The 22,832-nt window shown below is 44.1% G+C and overlaps 1 protein-coding gene across 1 annotated transcript in view; it reads left to right on the plus strand.

Annotated features, from left to right (window-relative positions):
* LOC139259705 (ATP-dependent Clp protease ATP-binding subunit clpX-like, mitochondrial) overlaps positions 1-22,832 on the plus strand; it is a 98,402-nt gene that overhangs the window by 73,596 nt on the left and 1,974 nt on the right. The window contains exons 10-11 of the mRNA XM_070875330.1: positions 6,045-6,209; positions 20,565-20,861. Of these exons, the coding sequence (XP_070731431.1) occupies positions 6,045-6,209; positions 20,565-20,861 (462 nt within the window). The remainder of the gene's footprint in view (positions 1-6,044; positions 6,210-20,564; positions 20,862-22,832) is intronic.

The following is a 22,832-nucleotide window of genomic DNA, read 5'->3' on the forward strand; positions in this document are numbered from 1 at the left end:
GTTTCAATTCACAGCACAGACTGATCCCACAGCCCTTTTCCTTCTGGGTAAAATGAGGGGGTTTTCGTCCTCCCCTACAGGTTTGGGTAACAAAACCTGCTCATGGGGAGTGATAAGTCCACTACATCTTGGATGTTGCACATGTCTGTCATGCAGTGTTCTGACCTGGTGCTGTAGTACACAGTCAGCTCAATTAACTAAATTGTCACCACATCCAGCTAACAGAGCATGAACTGCTGGGAGTGTCCTGGGGTCAAGGGACAGGTCATCTGACACCAGCAACTCTTAAAGGGCTTCTGGTCACTGTTAAAGCTGTATGCTCCTGAAGAGGGGGGAAAGGATATATAATGCAAATGCACAGACTAGAATGGCTCGTTGGAAGTGCTGCTGGAAGAGGTCCACAAAGAAGCATGGTCCTTTGGAGTAGAGGGCCACCCTACGGTAAAGACAGCACCAGAGCAGACTGGATGGAAGTTACAGAGAATTACACCGATTTTAGAGAACAAAAATAGGCCATTTGGACCAACTGGTCTATGCTGGTTTTTATGCTTTTCTAGGTTCCCCTTAAATGCATCTATGTTATTCACCTCAACTACTCCATGTGGTCATGAGTTCCACATTCTAACCAATGTCTGGGTAAAGAAGTTTCTCTTAAATTCCCTATTAGATTTATTAGTGACTAACTTATATTTTTGACCACTATTTTTGGACAATCCCGCAAATGGAAACAACTTAGCCTAGAAATTTGCTTCCGTAGCACCTGTTGTTTTGGGACTATGGTTGCCAAATTGGAACCAAAATGGCTTCTGAGCAGTGCATGCAAACTTCTGATATGGGCCGCACTAGATGCCATCTTGGTGAAGGCGATAGGTCGGCCATTAGCAGCATGTGCTAGAAGTATGGTAAGTAGGCAGTTTGTGACATCAATCAGCATGCAACGCTGATTTGATGTTAGCGCTGCCATATTCGTCTTCATCGCTGGAGCTAACAGCCTTTCCTCACCTCGCACAGAAGAACATGCATTCAGCAGCAGGAAGGACCCACCACTAGAGGTATTTAAAGAGATCATCAACAACTTTCAGGTAACTTGCTTTTTGATTTCTACTGGTTCTGTGTAGGTTGGTGGAACTGCTTGGAGTTTTCTAGAGATATTTAAAGTTGGTGAGGTGACAGGGAGTGGTGCTTCAAGTGGAGAATGCCTTGCTTCTGAATTCAAGGGTTCTAGTCAGACCACTTGCTCCCAGTCATGGGGGCTCTAGTTATTAAACCCTTGGCCTGCAGCATGACAGGATGGAGCAGAGGTAGAACATAAGAACATAAGAATTAGGAATAGGAGTAGGCCATCTAGCCCCTCGAGCCTGCCCCGCCATTCAATAAGATCATGGCTGATCTGGTCGTGGACTCAGCTCCACTTACCCGCCCTCTCCAAGTAACCCTTAATTCCCTTATTGGTTAAAAATCTATCTATCTTTGACTTGAAAACATTCAATGAGCTAGCCTCAACTGCTTCCTTGGGCAGAGAATTCCACAGATTCACAACCCTCTGGGAGAAGAAATTTTTTCTCAACTCGGTTTTAAATTGGCTTCTCCATATTTTGAGGCTGTGCCACCTAGTTCTAGTCTCCCCCACCAATGGAAACAACCTCTCTGCCTCTATCTTGTCTATCCCTTTCATGATTTTAAATGTTTCTATAAGATCACCCCTCATCCTTCTGAACTCCAAGGAGTAAAGACCCAGTCTACTCAATCTATCATCATAAGGTAACCCCCTCATTTCTGGAATCAGCCTAGTGAATCGTCTCTGTACCCCTTCTAAAGCTAGTATATCCTTCCTTAAGTAAGGTGACCAAAACTGCATGCAGTACTCCAGGTGCAGCCTTACCAATACCTTATACAGTTGCAGCAAGACCTCCCTGCTTTTGTACTCCATCCCTTTCGCAATGAAGGCCAACATTCCATTTGCCTTCCTGATTACCTGCTGCACCTGCAAACTAACCTTTTGGGATTCATGCACAAGGACCCCCAGGTCCCTTTGCACCGCAGCATGTTGTAATTTCTCCCCATTCAAATAATATTCCCTTTTACTGTTTTTTTTCCCAAGGTGGATGACCTCACACTTTCCGACATTGTATTCCATCTGCCAAACCTTAGCCCATTTGCTTAACCTATCCAAATCTCCTTGCAGCCTCTCTGAGTCCTCTACACAACCCGCTTTCCCACTAATCTTAGTGTCATCTGCAAATTTTGTTGCACTACACTCTGTCCCCTCTTCTAGGTCATCTATGTATATTGTAAACAGTTGTGGTCCCAGCACTGATCCCTGTGGCACACCACTAACCACTGATTTCCAACCGGAAAAGGACCCATTTATCCCGACCCTCTGCTTTCTGTTCGCCAGCCAATTCTCTATCCATGCTAATACATTTCCTCTGACTCCGCGTACCTTTATCTTCTGCAGTAACCTTTTGTGTGGCACCTTATCGAATGCCTTTTGGAAATCTAAATACACCACATCCATCGGTACACCTCTATCCACCATGCTCGTTATATCCTCAAAGAATTCCAGTAAGTTAGTTAAACATGATTTCCCTTTCATGAATCCATTCTGCGTCTGCTTGATTGCACTATTCCTATCCAGATGTCCCGCTATTTCTTCCTTAATGATAGTTTCAAGCAATTTCCCCACTACAGATGTTAAACTAACCGACCTATAGTTACCTGCCTTTTGCCTGCCCCCTTTTTTAAACAGAGGACAAATTGCTTGCAGAGGGAGAAGGAGGAGGGGGAGAAGGGCTCTCAGCAGGAGGCCTTACCCACTTTGGGTCTTCTGAGTGAAATTCTTTTACTTCACCCTGAGCCAGGAGCAGTGTCTGAGGCATCTACGCTTTACGAAGGAGGTTCTCATAGAACTCTGCCACCTCTTGCAACCAGATCTGCAGCCTATCTTCAGAGCAAGGACAGCACTGCTAGTGGCTGTGAAGGTTATCGTGGCCCTGAATTTTTTGCGTTGGGATCCTTTCAGACTGGAGCAGGTGAAATCTGTAACATCTCCCAGTTCGCCCTACACAGCTGCATAAGAGAGGTGACAGAAGCTCTTGATGCCAGGAGAGGGGACTTCATTGTCTTCTCTTTGACCAGAGAGAAGCAGACATAGAAACACAGAAAATAAGTGCAGGAGTAGGCCATTCGGCCCTTCGAGACTGCACCACCATCCAATAAGATCATGGCTGATCATTCCCTCAGTACCTCCCTTTCCTGCATTCTCTCCATACCCCTTGATCTCTTTAGCCATAAGGGCCATATCTCACTTCCTCTTGAATATATCCAATGAACTGGCATCAACAACTCTATGCGGCAGGGAATTCCACAGGTTAGCAACTCTCTGAGTGAAGAAGTTTCTCCTTATCTTAGTCCTAAATGGCCTACCCCTTATCCTAAGACTACGTCCCCTGGTTGTGGACTTCCCCAACATCGGGAACATTCTTCCCGCATCTAACCTGTCCAGTCCCGTCAGAATCTTATACGTTTCTATGAGATCCCCTCTCATCCTTCTAAACTCCAGTGAATAAAGGCCCAGTTGATCCAGTCTCTCCTCATAAAAGAGAAGTGGAGAATGCGGGCATCGATCCCATTACCTCTCACATGCGAAGCAAGCGCTTTACCATTTGAGTGAATTCCCCAGACGGAGCATGCACATGACTTTGCCAGGATAGAGGACTTCCCCGTGGGGCTGGGCGCCATCGACTGCACGCACGTGGGTTTGCGGGCACCGTATATAAATGCTGAGTTGGACCCCAACCACAAAGGGTACCACTCACTGAATGTGTAGTTGGTGTGTGACCAAGCTCAGCACATCATGATAGTGAATGACCAGTATTTTGACAGCAGTCATGATGCTTTTATGCTGCACCAGTTCGCTGTTCTCTCAGTCTTTGAGCCACCACATAAAACCAGAGGCTGGCTTCTGAGTGACAAAGGCTTTTGCTTGACCACCTGTCTCATTACTCCGCTCCGCAACCCAACCACACGTGGCCAGCATGCATATAGCAAAAGCCACACTGTCACACGAAACATCATAGAGCAGACCATTGGCATCCTTAAACAAAGCTTTCACTACCTGGACTGCTCTGGAGCAATCCAAAGTACTCATTGGAGCATGTCCAATTCATTGTGGTCTGCTGTATCCTCCAAAATCTGGCCATCATGAGGGCATAGCCCTTGCCACCAGGGATACGGCCACCAGCACAGGAGCAGGAGGAGGAGGAGCAGAAAGAGAAGGAGCAGGAGGAGAAGGAGGAGAACGAGAAGGAGCAAGAGGGGCAATCCAGACAGCCTTTTGCTGGCCGGGATATCTGGGATCGAACCATGTCAAACCTTCTAAAATAGCAGAGTGTTAGTTTCTGAGCTGAGCTGGAAGTGTGAAATTGAGTGACAGTGTTTTTTCTTCTGCTTCTAGACTCTCCTCTCCCTCTTGTTCTACCAGCTGGGCAGGCTGTAATTTTTGGGTGTCTGAAATGAGCAAGGCACAAGGGTGGGGTCGTGGTGAGGGGAGCGATAAAGCAAAAGCTGCATACTTAAACCATCTGCAGATTGTAAATTGGAAGAGATTGTGGGATGAGGGGGAAGTGGGATGTGAGAAAGTGGATAACGTATGAGGATACTGTCATCTTGAATTCCTTCAGCCCCGCCACTGGCCACGGGTTCAGCCATACCCCTGCCAAGAATGGCCAGCATTGTCTCCTCCAACAGGGTGAATTGATGCAGATGAGCCTGTTCCCTGCCAGTTAAGCTCTGCTGCCTGCGGTTATGTGCCACCTTTTCCTGCAAAAGAAAGGGAAGTATGTCAGTGAGTGTCGTGTAACTTGTTTAGGTGCTGAGTCTGTCATGGTTGAATAGCTGACAGTGTGTTCAAGCTGTGAGATGTGGGTGTGAGGCTTGCAGCAGTGGTAAGTGTGTGAGGGTGAGGTAAAGCTATAAATGTGAGGTATGAGTGGTAGAAATTGTTGGTAGGTGAGTGATGGGGGTGTGGTGCATTGAACAGCGTGTGAGATTAGTGATGCAGTTGGTGGGATATGGCATTTGAAGATGAATTCACTGACCTTGACCATATGTGTGTGGTCATTAAACTTCTTCCTGCACTGAGTCCAGATCTTCGTGGCTCGCATTGACAACATTGGATATCTGCTCCTAATACCACTCTCGTCTGTTGCCTGCAGGGCCTCCTGGTCCCATGTGGGAAGAGGACCTCTCCTGGAGTTGTCCTCATGGACCAATGCCTCCAGTGCTGCATTGGAGAATCTTGGAGCCCTTTCTCTTGTCTGTTGAGTGATTACTCAATCTTGTTTTTCTGACCGCAGCCTTCACAATCACTTCCACTACCTGTTACAGGTAGAAGGCATCACCCCTTTAAGAGGTGTAGACTGCCTTTAAGTTGTGCAGGCTAGCTTTAATTGGAGCTAGCCTCGCATTAACTTAGGCCCCATGCTGAGCATTCAGCCAATCAGTAGCAGACAGCATGAATGGGCACAGATTGCAATCGCATCGCAAACTCTGTGCCCGTTTTTGGGGGCTACTGAATTTATAGGTTCGTCTCCATGTCTACCCTTTGAAACACCTTCATAATTTTAAATCACCGTTCAGCCTTCTCTTTTCTAGATAAAAGCTCCCCAGCCAGTTCAGTCTTTCCTGATAGTTATAACCACTCGGTCTGGTATCCTTCTTCAAAATATTTTTTGCACCTTCTCCAGTGTCCCTCTATCTTTCTTATAATATAGAGACCACAACTGTGCACAGAATAGCAGAGACAATACTGCCTCACCTGCGCACCAAACCACAGAGCAAGTAATGAAGAAATGTTCTGGTCTCAGGAAAGTTGCCAAGGTAACTGACCTTACAAGGCATCTTAACAGCATTGCAGTTTAAGTTTAGGGCTGGTATATCACTTGTGATGTGCAAATCGGTGTCCTAACATACATAGGACCCAAACTGCAACTTTAAGGTACAAATGGGTGGAGCATGATAATGGTACTTACCTTATTTTTCAGGGTTTGTTGAAACTCATGGAGGGAACAATAGTAAATGTCCCAGAACGCAGCTCGAGGAGATATCGTATGGATACCATTCCAGTGGACACCACCAACATTCTCTTTGTCGGTTCAGGAGCTTTTAATGGACTGGACAGAGTAATCAGCAGGAGGAAAAATGAAAAAGTCAGTTCTTAACTCTATAAATATAACTGTTCTTTCCAATGTTTATGGTAATTTAACAGACTGTTCTCTCAATGGTGGTTCTGCTAGAGTATTCTTGTAGCCTTTATGATATCTGAGATGGAATATTTTACAGGTTTCGGTCCACAGTGGGATTTTCCATAATTTTGAACAAAATTAGACTTTTTCTCGTATCAAAATGATGTTAAAAACCTGGGCCCCTAAGATCCACAGCCATTCTGGTGGATTCCCCTGTAATTTCAGGGGGAATTTGCTTGTTTGGCTGGAAACTAGGCTGGGATCCTGCATTGTGCCCAAGGGGTGGGTGGATCTTGCCACTTACATCTATATAAAGGTGTCTTTGGAATCCAGTGTATGTTCGCTGTAAGTAGGCCTGGTGAGAATGCCATCAAATTATTATGGGGGAAAGAAATCTAACTTTCCGGGGTCCAGGCCCCGCTCTATCTTATACAAGGTTTCTTCAACGTCTTCTCCTTTTTCTTCTCCATGTGGCACATGAGGGAACCTATTTCATGCATTGTCTTTACATTCAGCAGATGATGCTCTGGGTCGTTTCCATAAGGAAGATCCCCCTTTTTGTTTTATGTGGTTAGGTTGTTACTGTTCAGATGTCATAGAGAGTCACCACTCTGTCCCCATCAGACATGAGTACCCCACTGGATGTCAGCCCAGTATTCAAAGACTGGGGGCTGAAATTGCCCTCCGCCCCAAACTGGGTGCACTTACCAACTTTTAATGTTTTTCTCTGCCCCCAATCCATGGAGCGGAAACTCTACCATTATTAAGCACTTTAATTTTTTTTGCAGCGGGACAGTGTTCCGGACAGCTGCGGGCGGAAGTGCTGTTCTGTCGGGTCGGCCGCTGCTCCCAGTGATCAGCGCGTCGCTTATGGCGTCAGCGCGACACAGACATGCCGCATCGCGCTGATGAGTCACAACGTTCCTCCCCTTCAGTAAAAGGGATGGGCCGTTGCGAACTCTGCATATATTTTAGTTACTAGGGGGATCAAGGGGTATGGCGAGAAAGCAGGAATGGGGTACTGAAGTTGCATGTTCAGCCATGAACTCATTGAATGGCGGTGCAGGCTCGAAGGGCCGAATGGCCTACTTCTGTACCTATTTTCTATGTTTCTATGTCTCTATGTTTCTAGGTCCATTGGGCCACTAGGGAGGGTTTTGGCCAGGCCAGGGGCCTGGCGCCCAAGAGGAAGTGCCGGGCTGCCTGTTGGCGACCCGGGCCACCATTGTCGGGCCGACCTCAAAGTCGGCCGGCATTTAAAATAAAATGACGGCCGCGGCAGCCCTCCCTTCCCTTTAAGAGCACATGTGCTGCCCAGGCACACACAGCTTCCCACAGGGCAAAGCTGTAAGTGGCACTGACCGGAGGCGGTGTCGCTCCTGTGGGGCAATTTCCCGCGGGGGTTAGAAAGGGGGTCGCCACCGGTTGCTATGTGGTTGGTGTGTGCCCGACGGGGTGGGAATGCGGGCGGTGTGGAAACCCGTTCCCGCCACTCGCAGCCTGGGTGCAATTTAGGACGGGTCAGTTCATCTGTCTGTCCCCGGTGGGTAAGGCCTATCTACTCCATTACCACCTCTTAGAGGCAGTAGTGGAGCTTATTGATGGGGGTAATTTCAGCCACTGGAACTCTGCAGTGGTCTCCTTTTGCTATGACTTCTTAAACTTACCTTCCACAAAACTGATCACACCTCTGGTCTTCCACTCTTCAAACTTATGTCTCCCAGCTCTAAGTGGCACTGTGAGTCTAAGGCCTCCGAATTGGGTCACTTGCTTGACCTGACGTGCTGCCGTGTTCCTACAAACCACCCCTCACTGACCCAAAACTTCTAAACATTGGGCCTGTCACCCAACACAACATACTGCTACCTTCCTGCTGGTTTCCCAGCACTGAGCCAGGAACAGGTTCTTAGTTCATTGAAGTGCATGTTGCACTTTTGCTGTATATTGGACCTGTCTCCTGACCTGACCTGCTACACAATGCTCCAGACTCCCAACTTGAGAACTCACCATGGTGCAAATTCCTGACTTTGATCCAGGAACCAGTATTCAGCTCCTTTAAGCACTTGCTGTAACTTGATGTATCTTCCCTGACTCATGAAAGATAATACAAGCACAATAAGCAATTCAAAGAATTAGAACCAGCATTGAGTCACGACTGGGAATTTTGGCATTATGGTCTTTCTTAAGGTGGAGAAGGTTAATAGCATGATTTTCACAGCACTGAGTTAGAAACTGTCATTTAGTTGATTAAAGCGCAAGTGCGTTTATTGTTCATTTACCAATGTGTTGTAAAAATGCACTAAGTACTTTAATCAACTGAGAAGTTTCCAGAACCCTATCTCCATGCTACTCCTGCTTCCTGGTCCCCTCACAACACTACCAGAAAGCCCCTTCCAACGCAGCCACTCCCTCAGAGCCCCCTCTCACCACTGCCAGACACTCAAGACACCATTCCTGTTATACACCAGAAGACTCCTTTCTCACTACACCAAGACCCAGTGACTCTTGCCTCCTATTACTCCCAGAATCAAACATCATACTGCCAGCACTGCCATACACTAGTACCACTTTTGACCACACACTCCAACATATATTGCCACATCATACTGCCAACCCTTCTGGATCTCAATGTCCTTATCTCCAATCCTTCCAGAACCTTACACGCCCTCTCCACGGTACTCTTGCACCTCAGAACCAGTTCTCTACTACAACATCTCAGGATTCCATTCTACTACTCCCAAACCACTGACATCCCTTTCCTGTGCTCCCAAAGTCAATAACTTTACTCACAACAGTATAACACCACACCACTGTCAGATCCCCGATCAAATTGTCACTCCTAATACCCTCACACTACAGTTCTTCTTGTATTATTCCAAGATTCAGTGACCTGCCTCTCAATGCTTCCAGCACATACTCCACAGCTCCGTCACTAACCTTCTGGATTTACACATGAAAATGAATCGCTTAGGAATGGTATTGAGGGCATGTTAATAGTGGTCTGTATTACGTATACTGTAAACTAACACAGGTACGAACCTGGCTCTGCTTTATTTGGGCCCAAAGTGATTACATTACATGATGGTTTGCCTTTTATACCTGGGCCGCACACATGTGCGTACAGCCCAATAACCTCCTATAGTGGCGCCACCTGGTGGCTAGTAACCCCAAGCGCACATACATGACAATATCTCCCTTTAAGATATTAGCAACAGTATTTTTACAAATTGAGATGCTTCGGGGCTTTCCACTCCTGAGTTGATCGTCTCAGTTCAACTCCAACCTTGGGCGAGCATTCTGAGTCTGTCATGACTGGGGGCTGGGTAGCCAATCTGATGGGAGTGGCAATGAGCGAGCGTTCTGAGTCTGTTATGACTGGGAGCTGGGTAGCCGATCTGATGGGATGGCAATGAGCGAGCGTTCTGAGTCTGTTATGACTGGGGGCTGGGTAGCCGATCTGATGGGATGGCAATGACCATGTCAGGGATTGAAAGTCCAGATCCATTGATGACAGCAAAGTCCTCTAATGATTGAGGGTAGGTTGGTTGGTCACTGATTGTGTCTTCCTCAGACTGTTCCGGTTCATCCGTGTGCCGCAGCTTTATCTGATCAACATGTTTCCTGCATGTTTGCCCATTCTTAAGCTTGATGATAAACACTCTGTTATCCTCCTTGGCCATAACAGTACCGGCGATCCACTTGGGACCTTGACCATAATGATCCGTACACAGGATTGTTAATAGAAATGTCGTGTGACACAGCAGCATGATCATGATACCACTGCTGATTTTGACATCTGTATTCAACATGATCGTTCAAGTCAGGGTGGACAAGAGAGAGCCTGGTCTTGAGACCTCACTTCATCAATAGTTCAGCAGGGGGGATCCCTGTAAGCGTGTGGGGTCTTGTCCTGTAACTAAGCAATACACGTGACAAGCGAGTCTGCAGTGAACCTTGAGTTACACGTTTCAAACTCTGCTTGATGGTTTGGACAGCAAACTCTGCTTGACCATTAGATGTGGGTTTGAATAGTGCTGAACTCACATGTTTGATCCCATTGAGTTTCATGAACTCTTGAAACTCCAGACTAGTGGAGCAAGGTCCGTTGTCGCTTACAACGATGTCGGGCAGACCATGAGTGGCAAACATGCCACGAAAGCTCTCAATGGTAGCTGTGGATGTACTGGATGACAAGATTATACACTCTATCTACTTAGAATATGCATCCACCACAACTAAAAATATCTTTCCCAGGAAGGGACCTGCAAAGTTGATGTGGACCCTGGACCATGGTTTAGATGGCCATGGCCACAGACTCAGCGGCGATTCCGCTGATGCTTTACTTAGCTGCATGCAAGTGTTGCACTGATGCACACATGATTCCAGATCAGAGTCAATTCCAGGCCACCATACATGAGATCTGGCAATGGCTTTCATCATGACAATATCAGGATGAGTGCTATGTAGGTCATGTACACATTTCTCTCTGCCTTTCTTAGGCATAACAGAACGATTACCCCACAGTAAACAATCTGACTGAATGGATCGTTTGTCTTTGTGATGGTTGTAAGGTTTGGTCTCATCACCCATTTGCTTGGGTATGGCAGACCAATCACCACTAAGGACACAGCATTTCACAACCGATAATATCGGGTCCTGGCTGGTCCAGGTCTTAACTTGTTGAGCCGTGACAAGGTTCCTTCACTTTCAAAAGCATCCATAACTAACAGTAGGTCTGCAGGTTGTGGCGTCTCCACCTCCGGTGTGAGCAACAGCAGACGGCTCAGTGCATCGGCACAATTCTCAGTGCCAGGTCTATGGCAAATGAAATAGAAACATAGAAACATAGAAAATAGGTGCAAGAGTAGGCCATTCGGCCCTTCTAGCCTGCACCACCATTTAATATGATCATGGCTGATCATGCAACTTCAGTATCCCATTCGTGCTTTCTCTCCATACCCCTTGATCCCTTTAGCCGTAAGGGCCATATCTAATTCTGTTTTGAATATATCTAACGAACTGACCTCAACAGCTTTCTGTGGTACTGAATTCCACAGGTTCACAATTCGCTGAGTGAAGAAGTTTCTCCTCATCTCGGTCCTAAATGGCTTAGCCCTTATCCTTAGACTGTGATCCCCTGATTCTGGACTTCCCCAACATCGGGAATATTCTTCCTGCATCTAACCTGTCCAATCCCGTTAGAATTTTATATGTTTCTGTGAGATCCCCTCTCATTCTTCTAAATTCCAGTGAATATAAGCCTAGTTGATCCAGTCTTTCTTCATATGTCAGTCCTGCCATCCCGGGAATCAGTCTGGTGAACCTTCGCTGCACTCCCTCAATAGCAAGAATGTCCTTCCTCAGATTAGGAGACCAAAACTGTACACAATATTCAAGGTGTGGCCTCACCAAGGTCCTGTACAACTGCAATAAGACATCCCTCCTCCTATACTCAATTCCTCTCACTATGAAGGCCAACATGCCATTTGCCTTCTTCACCGCCTGCTGTACCTGCATGCCAACTTTCAATGACTGATGTACCATGACACCCAGGTCTCGTTGCACCTCCCCTTTTCCTAATCTGTCACCATTCAGATAATATTCTGCCTTCCTGTTTTTGCCACCAAAGTGGATAACCTCACATTTGTCCACATTATACTGCATCTGCCATGCATTTGCCCACTCACCTAACCTGTATAAGTCACCCTGCAGCCTCTTAGCATCCTCCTCACAGCTCCCACTGCCACCCAGCTTAGTGCTTATTGTCATCTGCAAGCTTGGAGATATTACATTCAATTCCTTCGCCTAAATCATTAATGTATATTGTAAATAGCTGGGGTCCCAGCACTGAACCTTGCGGTACCCCACTAGTCACTGCTTGCCATTCTGAAAAGGACCCGTTTATTCCTACTCTTTGTTTCCTGGGAAGTCTGCCAACCAATTCTCTATCCGTGTCAATACATTACCCCCAATACCATGTGCTTTAATTTTGCACACTAATCTCATGTGTGGGACCTTGTCAAATGCCTTTTGAAAGTACAAATACACCACATCCACTGGTTCCCCCTTGTCCACTCTACTAGTTACATCCTTAAAAAAAATTGTCAAGCATGATTTCCCTTTCATAAATCCATGCTGACTTGGACCGATCCTGTCACTGCTTTCCAAATGCGCTGATGTTACATCTTTAATAATTGATTCCAACATTTTCCCCACTACCAATGTCAGGCTAACCGGTCTATAAGACCCTGTTTTTTCTCTCCCTCCTTTTTTAAAAAGTGGGATTACATTAGCTACCCTCCAATCCATAGGAACTGATCCAGAGTCAAGAGAATGTTGGAAAATGACCACCAATGCATCCACTATTTCTAGGGCCACTTCTTTAAGTACTCTGGGATGCAGACTATCAGGCCCTGGGCATTTATCGGCCTTCAATCCCATCAATTTGCCTAACACAATTTCCTGACTAATAAGGATTTCCTTCAGTTCCTCCTTCTTGCTAGACCCTCGGTCCCCTAGTATTTCCGGGCAGATAATATCAGCGCCTACCTCTGGATGCGGGACGATATATTGGTATTGATACCTTTGTTTTCCGAAAACAATAAAATGAGTGGCTTGTGATCTGTTTTTAGTTTAAACCGAAGACCAAACAGGTACTGTTGCATCTTTTTAACCCCATACACACAGGCTAATGCTTCTTTTTCTACCATGTTGTAGGCTCTTTCCACCTTTTACAAACTTTTAGAAGCATACGCAACAGATTGTAGTTTACTCGACTCATTAGCTTGTTGGAGCATGCAACCAACTCCATATGCCGAAGCATCAAAGGGCAATGAGGTGAATGATCAGCCATGATCTTATTGAATGACCTACTCCTGCACCTATTTTCTATGTTTCTATGTTTAATACAAGATGCTTACACGAATCATAATGTACCAGTAGCTTGTTAGAGAAAAGCAGGTTAGTAGCTTTCTCAAAAGATCTGTCTTGAGACGCACCTCAAACCCAGTTGTCGCCTTTTCTTAGCAGCATGTGCAGTGTTCTAATAAAGTGCTCAATCTAGATAGGAAATTACCGAAGTAATAGAGTAGACCAAGGAATGAACGCAGCTCCGTCACATTCTGAGGCTTGGTGCATTTTTCATGGCCTTGGTTTTCGAGTTCAAAGGCCTGATGCCGTCAGCAGCAATTTTCCTCCCCAGGAATTCGACTTCCGATGCCATGAAGACACACTTCAAACGTTTCAGTCTGAATCCCACTTTGTCCAAATGATGTAGAATCTCTTCCAGGTTGTTCAGATGTTTGGCGGTGTCACGACCTATGACCAGGATGTCATCTTGGAACACGACAGTTCTGGAGATGGATTTAGGTAGACTCTTCATGTTCCTCTGAAATATGGCTGCAGCCGAATGAATTTCGAAAGGACACCTGTTGTAGATAAACAGTCCTTTATGAGTGTTGATGCACGTAAGTTTCTTCGACATCTCAACCAGCTCCTGTGTCATGTAGGCCGACGTCAGATCTAGTTTAGTGAATGACTTCCCCCCCGGCTAGCGTTGCAGACAGGTCATCAGCCTTCAGTAATGGGTATTTATCCTATTTTAAAACGTGTTGATCGTAACCTTGTAGTTTCCACAAATCCTGACAGTACCATCATTCTTCAACACATGAACAATGGGGCTGGCCCATTCGTCAAATTCGACCGGTGATATGACCCCTTCACGCTGGAGTCTGTCCAGTTCGATTTCGACCTTCTCCCTCATCATGTATGGAACAGCCCGAGCTTTATGATGGACGGGTCTTGCATCCGAGTCCACATTGATCTGCACCTTGGCTCCCGCGAATTTGCTGATGCCTGGTTCAAACAGCGAGGGGAACTTGTTCAGCACTTGAGCACATGGAGTATCATCCTCCTCCGACAACGCTTTGATATCCAATTGCATTTGATTTTTTCTAGCCAGTTCCTGCCAAATAGCATTGGACCATTGCCTGGAACAATCCATAATGGTAAATCATGAACCGCACCATCATACGACACCTTGACTACTGCACTGCCAATCACCGTTATGAGTTCTTTAGTGTACGTACGCAACTTGGCATTGACTGGACTCAGCTTAGGCCTCACAGCCTTAGTTTCCCACAGCTTGTGAATGTCCTCTGGCTCATTATTGATTGACTTGCACCCATGTCCAATTCCATCGGTACCGGCACACCGTTAAGTTTCACATTATTCATTATTGGTTGGCTCTTTGTTAGAAACGAATACAGTCCATACACTTCCTCCTCTGGTATCTCGGATTGCATATCCAGATCCACAATATACTGGTCATCATCCTCCACGTGGTGAGTTGCAGCACGCTTGCTCAGCTGCAGACACATGTGCTGGAGATGCCCTATTCTCGAACAGTCTTTACAAATGTACTGGTTAAACTGACACTGATGAGGCCGATGATTGTGCCCACAATGCCAACATGGTGAAATCGGATTCATTCCCGTTGGTGGACTTTGGGTAGCCACAGGTTTCGCATACGCAGTCGAGTAGGCCCTGCCTACGCAGCTCTGCCAAACGACAATACAATCTTGTTTACAGTACTTGCTGAGTTCCGATTTTGCAATGATATCTGCTTTAAGTTTTTGTCCGTCGTCATACAAGTCTGGGCAGTCGTGATGGCCTTGCTCAAATTCAGCATCTCCGCCATCAGTAGCTTACGCAGGATCACCCTGTGGTTGATGCCGATTACAAAGAAGTCTCCCAACGTGTTTTCGAACTTACACGGTCCAGCTAGTCGTCTTAGGTCGGCAACGAATTCCGACACATCCTGGCCCTCAGAACGAATGTGCTTGTAGAATCGATATCGTGAGATGATGATGCCTTCTTCTGGCTTGAGATGGTCACCTATCAGAGCACACAATTCCTCATAGTCCTTGTCCATTAGACTTGCAGGTGAGAGAAGATTCTTTGAGTCCATAGATTTTTGGACCGCAAACCGTGAGGAAGACCGCCCTGCGCCTAACTGCATCAGTGGGTTCCTCCATTTTGTTGGCCACAAAATACTGGTCCAGACGAGCTACAAAATCTGCCCAGTCCTCTCCCTCCACGAATCTCTCCAGAATTCCAATTGTGCTCATTTTTGTCGCCAAATGTTACGTATGTAATAACTCAATAGACTGAATACTGTAAACTAACACAGTTATGAACTGGCTCTGCTTTATTCATGCCCAAAGTGATTACATTACATGATGGCTTGCCTTTTATACCAGGGCCGCACACTCGTGCATACAGCCCAGTGACCTCCGACAGTGGCGCTACCTGGTGGCGAGTAACCCCAAGCATACATACATGACAGTCTGAACACAGTGGTCTTAAACAAATTGCACCTAAACAGAGTGTAAAAGTTGGGAATGTGGAGAGAGTGGGAATTCAGGGAAGGAAGTGCTGCTTTTTGTGTCCAATACTTGTAGTGGTTTATGTTACAGTTAATATTTAATTTAATCTATCTATAAATTAAACTAGATGATGTAATTAATTAATACAACTAAGCTATAAGCTAATTAAATACATAAACTCTAGTTAATTAAATAAATAAAACAATGTTATATTGGGATGGCAATCCAGGTGGCGAACATTATGATCCCGTCCAACCACGTCTGCAGTAAGTGTCTGCCCTGAGAATAAATGGCGGATAAAAACAGTAGAGAGAAAGGATTTTAGCTCAGAAAAACAAAATGTAGATTTACTTTGGGTGGAGCTAAGAAACAACAAAGGGGCAGAAAATATTGGTGGGAGTAGGTTATAGGCCCCCTAATAGTAGTGGAAAGTGTCGGGCACATTATAAATCAGGAAATTAGAGGTGCATGTAGCAAGGGTAATACAGTAATAATGGGGGACTTTAATTTTCATGCAGACTGAGCAAACCAAACTTGATGTAATAGTGCAGAGGATGAGTTCATGGAATGCATTCAAGGTAGCTTTCCAGATCAGTATGTTAGGGAACCAACTTGGGAACGGGCTATTTTAGATCTAGTATTGTGCAATGAGACAGGCCTAATTATTGGCCCTGAAATTCCAGCCTCCCCAGGTCTGTACAAAGTTTCTATGGACCCGGGAAGGCACACAATGCGCATGCGCTGAAAACCGGCTTTTCCGATCTGTCAAGCTGGAGCTTGACAGATCTCATGCATATCGGGAGCAGGGACATTTGCACGGGCAAGATTGCATGTATTTACCCATATCTTGCCCAGCAAATGACCTTAAAATTATTGCGCCTGTTAAAAGCAGGCGCATAGCCTACTTTTACAGCTGTAAGAGTTTAAAAACATACAAAAATATAATTCAATTAAATGAAAAAAAACATATTATTTTTAAAAACCCTGCCCGCTACGTACATTTATTTTTAACCATAATTTAAAAATCTTTTTAAAAACTCGGGAAAAAAAAAATTCTCTCAGATATTTACTAACTTTAATTTCAATTAATTTTAATTATGTGAGGTGTGTTTTTTATTTTTTATTACATGTGTTTAGTGACTTTTTTTTTCTCATTAATAGCAATGAGAACTTGTAGATACGGAGTACTCATTGCTATTAATGAGAAAGCTGTTGAATACTGTACCTGATTGGCTGAGCAGTCACACGTGACTGCACCTTCTGCATGGGAACCTGGAGGACGGGAGTGCGCTTCGCAGCGCGGGAAGAGAAGGCCTCCCCACTGGAATCGTAGGCTCCTCCCGGACCACCAGGTACTTTCATAGAAACGTTTCAGGTTGGAGGCAATTGCCCGTGGGAAGCCTCCGACCAGAATTTCAGGGCCAATATACTTGTAGTAAAGGAGCCTCTGGGGAGCAGTAATCATAATATGATAGAATTTTATGATGAGTTTGAGAATGATTACCTTATGACTGAAATGAGGGACCTAAATCTGAACAAAACAAACTACGTAGGTATGAGAGGCAAGTTGGCTGAGGTAGATTGGGAAACTAGATAAAAATATATGATGGTAGATAAGCAATGGCAAATATTTAAATAAATTATTTATAATTCACAATGAATATACATTCCCTTTGTCATGTATCCCACACCACTGTATATAACTGTATCTTACCATGCTATACATGACTGTAACTAGGTATGACCTGTAACCACAAGCATACCTTATCACCAGGGGAGCACTTGCAGGAGACACTGCACACCTGTCCCACACAGGTATATAAAGGCAGGTCTCAGGCAAGTGTGGCACTCGAGAGCTGTGAAATAAAGGTGCAGGTCCTGAGTGACCTTGACTTCAGCATGTGCCTCGTGTAAGTCTGTATTGCAGGGTCAGGACTTTACACCCTTAAAGAATAAAAATTCCACAGGAAAGATGGTCCAACTGTGACTAACAAGATAATTTAAAGATAGTATTAAATTAAAGGAAGAGGCCTATAATGTTGCCAAAGATTAGTAATCCTGAGGATTGGGAGGATTTTAGAATTCAGCAAAGGATGACCAAGAAATTGATAAAGAGAAAATAGAATGGGAGTAAACTAGTAAGAGACATAAAAGCAGATTCTAAAAGATTCGATAGGTATAGACAGGAGACATTATAATGGGAAATAGGGAAGTGGCAGAGATGTTAAACAAATATTTGTATCTGTCTTCATGGAACACACAAAGAACATTCTGGAAATAGTGGGTAACCATGGGTCTAGTGAGTATGAGGTACCTAAAGAAATTAGTATTAGTAAAGAAATAGTACTCGAGAAATTAATGGAACTAAAAGTTGACGAATCCTCTGGACCTGATGGCTTACATCCTAAGTTTTAAAATAGGTGGCTACAGAGATAGTGGATGCATTGGTTTTGATCTCCCAGAATTCCCTAATTTCTTGAATGATCCCCACGGATTTATTGGTTGCAAATGTAATCCTGCTATTCACCAAAGGTGGGAGAGAGAAAACAGGGAACTATAGAACAGTTAATCTTATATCAGTAGTAGGGAAAATGCTATAACCTATTATTAGGGATGTTGTAACAGGGCAATTAGAAAATCATAATTGGATTGGGTAGAGTCAACACAGATTTATGAAAGGGAAATCATGTTTGAGCTTTTTTGAGGCTGTAACTAACAGGGTAGGCAAGGGTGAATCAGTGGATACGGTGTATTTGGATTTTCAGAAAGCATTCGCTATGGTGCCACACAAGAGGTTAGTAACACAAAATTAAGTCTCATGGGATTGGGGGTAATATATTAGCATGGATTGCAGATTGGTTAACGGAGAGAAAACAGAAAGTAGCAATAAACGGGTCATTTTTGGCTTGGCAAGCTGTAACTAGTGGGGTACTGTAAGGATCAGTGCTTGGGCCTCAGATAGTTACAATCTATATCAATGACTTAGATGAGGGGACCAAGTGCAATATATCCACGTTTGCTGATGATACAAAGTTAGGTGGGAATGTAAGTTGTGAGGAGGAGGCAAAGAGGTTGTGAAGGGATATGAAGGTTAAGTGAGTGGGCAAGAACATGGCAGATGTAATATAATGTGGAGAAATGTGAAGTTATCCACTTTGGTTGGAAAAATAGAAAAGCAGAACATTTTTCAAACAGTGAAAGACTGGGAAATGTTGGTGTTCAGAGGGACCTGGGTGTCCCTGCACACAAATCACTGAAAATTAACATGCAGATACAGCAAGCAATTTGGAAAGCAAATGGTATGTTAGCCTTTATTACAAAAGGATTGGAGTATAAGAGTAAAGATGTCTTACTGCAATTATATAGGGTCTTGGTGAGACCACACCTGGAGTACTGTAGTCAGTGTTCTCGATCAGGCCAACATCCCCAGCATCGAAGCACTGACCACACTCGACCAGCTCCGTTGGGAGGCTACATTGTCCGCATGCCTGACACAAGACTCCCAAAGCAAGCGCTCAACTCGGAACTCCTACATGGCAAGCGAGCCCCAGGTGGGCAGAGGAAACGTTTCAAGGACACCCTCAAAGCCTCCTTGATAATATACAACATCCCCACTGACACCTGGGAGTCCCTGGCCAAAGACTGCCCTAAGTGGAAGAAGAGCATCTGGGAGGGCGCTGAGCACCTCAAGTCTCGTCGCTGAGAGCATGCAGAAAACAAGCACAGGCAGCGGAAGGAGCGTTCGGCAAACCAGTCCCACCCACCCTTTCCTTCAACCACTGTCTGTCCCACCTGTGACAGAGACTGTAATTCCAGTATTGGACTATACAGTCACCTGAGAACTTACTTTTAGAGTGGAAGCAAGTCTTCCTAGATTTCGAGAGACTGCTTATGATTATGACTGTGCACAGTTTTGATCTCGTTACCTAAGGAAGGATATATTTGCCTTAGAGGATGTGCAACAAAGTTTCACCAGACTGATTCTAGGGATGGGGGGGGATTGTCATATGGAAAGAGATTAAGGAGACCCGGCCTAGATGCCCTAGAATTTAGAAGAATGAGAGGTGATCTCATTGAAACATAAAATTCTTACAGTGCTTGACAAGGTAGATTCTGGGAGGATGTTTCCGCTAGCTGGGAAGTCTAGAACTAGGGACCACATTCTCAGAATAAAGGGTCGGCCATTTAGGATTAAGATGAGGAGAAATTTCTTCACTCAAAGGGTTGTGAATCTTTGGCATTCTCTACCCCACAGAGCTGGGGATGCTCCGTTGTTGAGTATATTCAAGACTGAGATTAATAGATTTTGGATATTAAGGGAATCAAGGGATATGGGGACAGTGCTGGAAGATGGAATTGAGGTAGAATATCAGCCATGATCTTATTGAATGGTGGAGCTGGCTCGAAGGGCCGAATGGCCTACTCCTGCTCTTATTTTTTATGTGCTTATCTTGTTAATTATATCCTACAGGTGAGGAAGGGAGAAAATTGTTGAAGGGCAAATAAGAAAAAAAACCATGAAAGTTAGGTTACAAATACTTTTTTAATCTTAAAAGCCTAACTTTAGATAAAAAAAATTAAAGCTACTTTCATTCTCTACCAAATATTTACTGAGATCGATAACATTTTGAAAAGTTTTTCTGCAATACTCTGAGAATTCACCAAAAACGCTAAATGTTACTACAAAAGCAAAATATTGAGGATGCTGGAAATCGGAAATAAAAACAGAAAATGCTGTAAATACTCAGAAGGTCAGGCAGCATCTGTGGAGAGAGAAACAGTTAACGTTTCAGGTCAATGACCGTTTCAGGTTCTGACGCTTAATGTTAATACTGTTCTCATGATTTAAACTGTAAACTATTGAAATTTTATTTACGTAATAAAGCTGTGAGAAATCGAATAGAAAGTAAACTAATCTATTTTCTTCACTCAGTACCTAGGATTTGGTGCAACGTCTAGCCTGGGCACTGGCTGTCGAGCTGTAACAGCAGCTGGCCTGGCTAATTCCTCTGGAGTGAATACACATGAAGAGTTCCAAGAGAAAGACAAGTTGCTTTATAATGTGGAGGCTAGAGACCTGATAGAATATGGAATGATTCCGGAATTTGTAGGAAGATTTCCTGTGGTTCTCGCACTGCATAATTTAAATGAGGACATGTTAGTTCATATTTTGACAGAACCACAAAATGCAATAATAACTCAGTACAAGATGCTGTTTGACATGGATAAGGTATGAAGAAACTGTTTGACATGGATAAGGTCGCAGAAAACAGAAACACAATTCTGGGCCTATATGGCTACAGAGCATAAAAAATCCAGTGGCCTGATTCTACCTGTATCAGTGTTAGCAGAAGAAGAGGTGGTGGCAGTGCTTTGAAGCGGCAATATATGTTGCCAGAATTATGGGACTTGGGTTCAAGCTCACAATCTTCTGTGCTGCTAAGTTTCCAATCACTGCATCCATCGTGGGAAAGCAACAACCAGAAGTCAGGCACTTTCTCACAGAAAGTGCATTCAGAGATGCCCGTGGGGAGCCAGTAAACTATGCAAACTGACTGATCGTCATTATCTAATTAACCCAATTAGCCTTAGGTGCACACAGTTCCTGTGTAGTGCTAGTGGTGCAGAGTTCAGGCAGTTTTAATAGGCCCCATGAGGCAAGACTGGTTCCATTCATTTCCATGAAGGAGGTTTTTATATGTGTTACTTTGTAACAATATGTAGTAAACAAATAAAAACACGGATCTATTACATTGGTCGGGTATGTGGTATTCTGGATACAATAGAAAGCTGGGAGCGAGTTTGTTGAGAGGAAAAGAAGTTATGATTAGTACTTATGATCATTTGAAATAGCTTAACTACTTTGACATTAAATGGCAAATGGAAAACAAAAGCAAAAAATGAGTTGTTGACCTCTTGAAAGTAGGATGTGCCTATCAATGTAAATAAACACAGACCTTTAGCCCTAGCTCAGGACAGAAAAACAATGAAAGAAAAAAAGCAGGATTAGAATAGATTTTAACTCTATGATTCTCCCAATGTCATGGACAACATTTATCCTCAACCAACATCACGAACACAGGTTGTCTGGTGGTTTCCTCATTGCTATATGTGGACATTTTGTGAAAATTGGCTGCCATATTTGCCCATATTACAAAGTGACAACATCAAAAATACTTAATTGGCTGTGAGATGCCTGAGGACATGACAGATGCTATATACATGCAAGTTCGTTTTTTTCTTTCACTACAAGATGGCTGAAGTCACTGTCCCTTTGAATTCCCCTTCCTGCACTCATCACCTTCCTCAGAACAGCTGAGATCAGGATGTACATGGGTGAAGTTGGCACAATGTGGTTCATGATATTTAGAGGACCAGCCTATTTGGGCAAGTCCCAATCACATGCTTTTATATTGTTATATTCATGTATAGTTAGTGAAATATCTGAAATGTGTATATTTGTCATTACATGTGATATATATTCAAATACATTGAAAAGTATGCCTATGGCAAGGGAGGGGTTATGCTTAATGAGACAGGAAGTGCTGTGCAAATTAACCTGATGATAATTTTTTAAAAAAACAGACACTATCAAGGCCAGATTCTATCTTCGTATAGTAACTCAGCTGATTCAGAATACTCAGCCTGCTGTCATTAACTCCACCAAGATTTGGATTCGTTGCTTTATATATCTTATGGCAGAACACAAATAATAGATTTTGATCAAAGCCACAAATTCTAGCTCATGTCTCACATGCTTTATGATCACGAGTATTTGTTCGCAAAACCTCTGATACGAGTGCATCTAATTAATGGATCAGTATTTGTAAAATTATGCTGTTGATTGTAGAATTGCTATACTGTCATTAAACTTCAATAATTTTAAAATACTGCAATTCTATCACCAATAATCCTTAAATTCATTATATATATATTAAGATAAATTGTCAACCACCCTGCCAGGGCTTCCAGTCTTGTGAGGAGTAAGCTACTTTCTCCTGCCCATGGGACTGTTTCTCAAGCAGCACATAAGGCAGAGAAAGACCCAATAGATTCAGTAATTCAAAAGCAAAATACTGCGGATTCAAAATACTGTGTTTTAGATTCTAATAGATTCAATGTGGCTTCTTGATATTGATAGATGTGGAGAGTGTTTATCCTTCTGTTCTGAGGTACATTCAAGCAATTACAAAAGTATCCT

The sequence above is a fragment of the Pristiophorus japonicus genome, chromosome 1 (assembly GCF_044704955.1).
Source record: "Pristiophorus japonicus isolate sPriJap1 chromosome 1, sPriJap1.hap1, whole genome shotgun sequence".
Lineage (NCBI taxonomy): Eukaryota > Metazoa > Chordata > Chondrichthyes > Pristiophoridae > Pristiophorus > Pristiophorus japonicus.